This window comes from Pteropus vampyrus, unplaced genomic scaffold (genome assembly GCF_000151845.1).
Source record: "Pteropus vampyrus isolate Shadow unplaced genomic scaffold, Pvam_2.0 Scaffold66, whole genome shotgun sequence".
NCBI classification, from domain to species: Eukaryota; Metazoa; Chordata; class Mammalia; order Chiroptera; family Pteropodidae; genus Pteropus; species Pteropus vampyrus.
This window is the reverse complement of record NW_011888847.1, coordinates 6,056,831-6,059,876: the sequence shown is the minus strand read 5'-3', so window position 1 is coordinate 6,059,876 and position 3,046 is coordinate 6,056,831. Positions and strand designations below refer to the sequence as shown.

The 3,046-nt window shown below is 49.8% G+C and overlaps 1 protein-coding gene across 1 annotated transcript in view; it reads left to right on the top strand.

The window, feature by feature from the left end:
* Positions 1-2,749, top strand: part of PKDCC (protein kinase domain containing, cytoplasmic) — a gene marked incomplete at its 5' end in the record, with an annotated part of 12,893 nt that extends 10,144 nt beyond the window's left edge. Inside the window, 2 exons of the mRNA XM_011361424.1 lie at positions 1,750-1,804; positions 2,729-2,749. Of these exons, the coding sequence (XP_011359726.1) occupies positions 1,750-1,804; positions 2,729-2,749 (76 nt within the window). The remainder of the gene's footprint in view (positions 1-1,749; positions 1,805-2,728) is intronic.
* Positions 2,750-3,046: the final 297 nt, after the last annotated feature.

Here is a 3,046-nt window from a genome sequence, read left to right as displayed (position 1 = left end):
AATATTCTCAAAGTGTTAAAAACTTTGAAGACTTTAAAAAGAATAACCAAACTTTAACTCAGAACCCAATTTCCCCTCAATAGATGTGGTTGGTGTAGCTTGTCACATACAAGAGCTGATGTTAGGTCTGGAGTCCTCATCATGGACACCACCCAGACCCTCAAGGTTGCACCTCACCACCACCGTGCCCGACCCACACACCCCACATCTTGTCTCTGGCTACCTGGGCTTGGCAGTCATGGTGGTGGGGGTGGGATGGGTCAGAGCTTCCACAGAATGTCACACCATGACTTAGCCGAGACAGATGCTGTCCATATTCACCCCCCTCAGTGCCTACCCCTTCACAGAGGACCTCAGCTTTCATCAGCCTCCAGACCTGTTTCCTCAGCTGAATTCATATACTACAACACGTGTGGCCCGCCCTGTGTCCTCTGTTATTCTCCAACTGCCAACTAGGCTGTGGGGCTCTGAGGGCTAGAAGAAATACATCACACTGGGCCCACAGAGGTGCCACAGGGCTGGGGTAGGAAGATCTATGGGGTCTGCCGTCCAGAGGGAAACAAAGAACCTGGTCACTGAGGCTCTTGGAACTCAGTGAGGAAGGAGAAGGCTGAAGATGAACTAAGCACTGCTGTCTGATTTCTAGGAGTTTCCAGATGAGGGGTTCACTGGCCCACGGAGAGGGGCAGTATCTGGTCTCCAGAGGTGTAATCATCATTCCAATTTCACAAACCTGAAAACTGAATCCCAGGTTCCAGCTCTAAGGGATTTAGTGAGCACTGAAATCCAGCCCTAACTGAAAAGCCTGTCCTGGAAGAGAGAATTACAGCAAGAGGAATCTAAGAGTTCACGAGCCCCCACTTACAAGAAGTGTGTGACAAACTAAAATGGAGGTCCAAAGCACAGAAACCCCTTGTAGAAAGACTCACAGGTGGCTGAAGGAATGGTAGATAGCTTCTTCCTCCATGAATGGACCTTGCCTGAGAACCTATTTCTGGGGACAAAAATGGCCAGACTCAGTCCTGCAGAGTAGAGAGGGGAGCATTTGCAGCTGGGAGGGGAGGGGTGACGGAGTGCCCTGAAAGGAAGGAGATAGTGCGTGAAAGCCTGAGGCAAAGTCATTCCTCCCCTCCGATGGCTGTTTACATGTAGCCACCTGTGTCCCTAGTAAACCTTCAGTTCCTGGGTACATTCTGTCCCCTTTCTACGGAAGCCAGAACCATCTCCCTCCTCCCCAAAGTCCATGTTCTCTCTACTCCACTGCACAGCCAACGGTACCCAGGTGTGGTTCATGAAAGAACTACATTCACCCAACTGAAACCTCAGGTGATGGTGCCAGAGGGAAGCCAGAGGTGGGCCCTTGCCAGCACCGGGGTGGTAGGAAGCAACACAAGAGGGGCCGTGTTGCCACTGGTCCCCCACGAGTCTCTGGAGGAATTTTGGCCAGTCCTGCTTTTGCTCACTGTGTGATCTGGGTTGTGACAAGTCCCTGAGCCTCCATGTCCTCATCTGCAAATTTCATATTAATAGTATCTGCTTCACAGGAATGTTACAGGAATTGACTGGAATTATTGGCATAAAGGTCTTAGCCAGTGTCAGCAAATAGTGAGTGCTTAAGAAATACTGGCTGATACTGTCATTGTTATTGTTACAAGTAAGCTGAGCCCTCAACATTCATCTGCCATCTACCACCTGGCTTGGAAGAGTATCCAGTCTGCTGGGGAGGACCTTTCCCACACTGCACCTCAGCACCTCCAACAGGGAACGCTGCCACCGCCTGGAGGAGGTGGAGTCCAGCTCTCAGGTCAGCGCCCTGGGAGTTGAGTGTGTGGCAGACAGAAGGAGGAAGAGGATTAACATGAAAGCAGAAAATGAGATTAAGAGGCCTCAGGATAATGTGCCCACCCACCCCCATTAGGACAACAGCTTTTTGCTTTCACTCTGGCTTCTGGAGCCTGGAGCACATAAGGCTTGGTTGCTCCCTGCTCCTAGAGACATAGCTGGAAAGAGACATGGTAGACTAAGGCATGAGACTACTCAGTCTGCTAAGAGGGGCCAGGCTTCCTTCACGTGCACTTTCTCATTTTATCCTCATGGCAGCAATGTGAGACAGGTAAATGGCCTGAAGAGGCAAGGAGCCAGGATTCAACCCTAGGTGATTGCGACTGAAAGCCTGTGTTCCTTCCTCTCTACACATTGTCTCACACAGGAGCACAGCGTCCCCCTGGAACCAAAAGATCAATGACCGACTCAAACCTACCACTTCCCTTGAGAAAAATTCCCAGACTCACAGCCCGCCTTTGACGGGAAGCCCAAAGGGCAATTGAAAAAAACAAGTCTGCCTCTCTGGCATCAACCCATAGGGATGAGGACATCCCCAAAGAGCCAACCCTTTTTAAAGGCTCTCTTTGAGGTCTGTTGTGCAGGACTTTTATCTTATTCATCTCTCTGTGAATTTGTGCCAGCATTGCCCCCTTGGGTGGAGAAAGTGCTTCATCAATCCCAATTCTGTGAAGGAGATAGAACACGATATTTTTTAAAAGTACCTCTCAAACTGTAAAGGATGCCTGATGACCACACAGGGGGAAGTTTATTCTTTCGCGTCATCCCATAAACCCTCTCAGCATCCTTGTTTTAGGACTACAATCCCTTGTACTCCTGCACTATCCTACCCAGCCCCCCAACCTCCTCTCACCTACCTCCTGCTGACCTCATTCTTGTTCCACAGATCTCTCCTGTGGTGCAGTGACAAGACTTTCCCCCTCTATCTTTCAAGGTCTCAACAGGAAATGGAGAGCATAATGAACATAAGATATATTTATAAATGTGTGGGTTCAGGGGAATCCTAAGGGATAGTGCTGTAAGCTGGGGCTAGTAGCAATAGAACTGATAGGATCTCTACTTGAGGGAAGAGGGAGAGGTCTGTTACCAGAACCCAGAAGGAGAACCCAGAAGGAGTCAAGTGACCAAAGGACACAGCCAAGCAGAGTGACCTCACAAGGTGGGAGCCAGAAGAACATACCTTCACCTCACTCTCCTCCTGCCC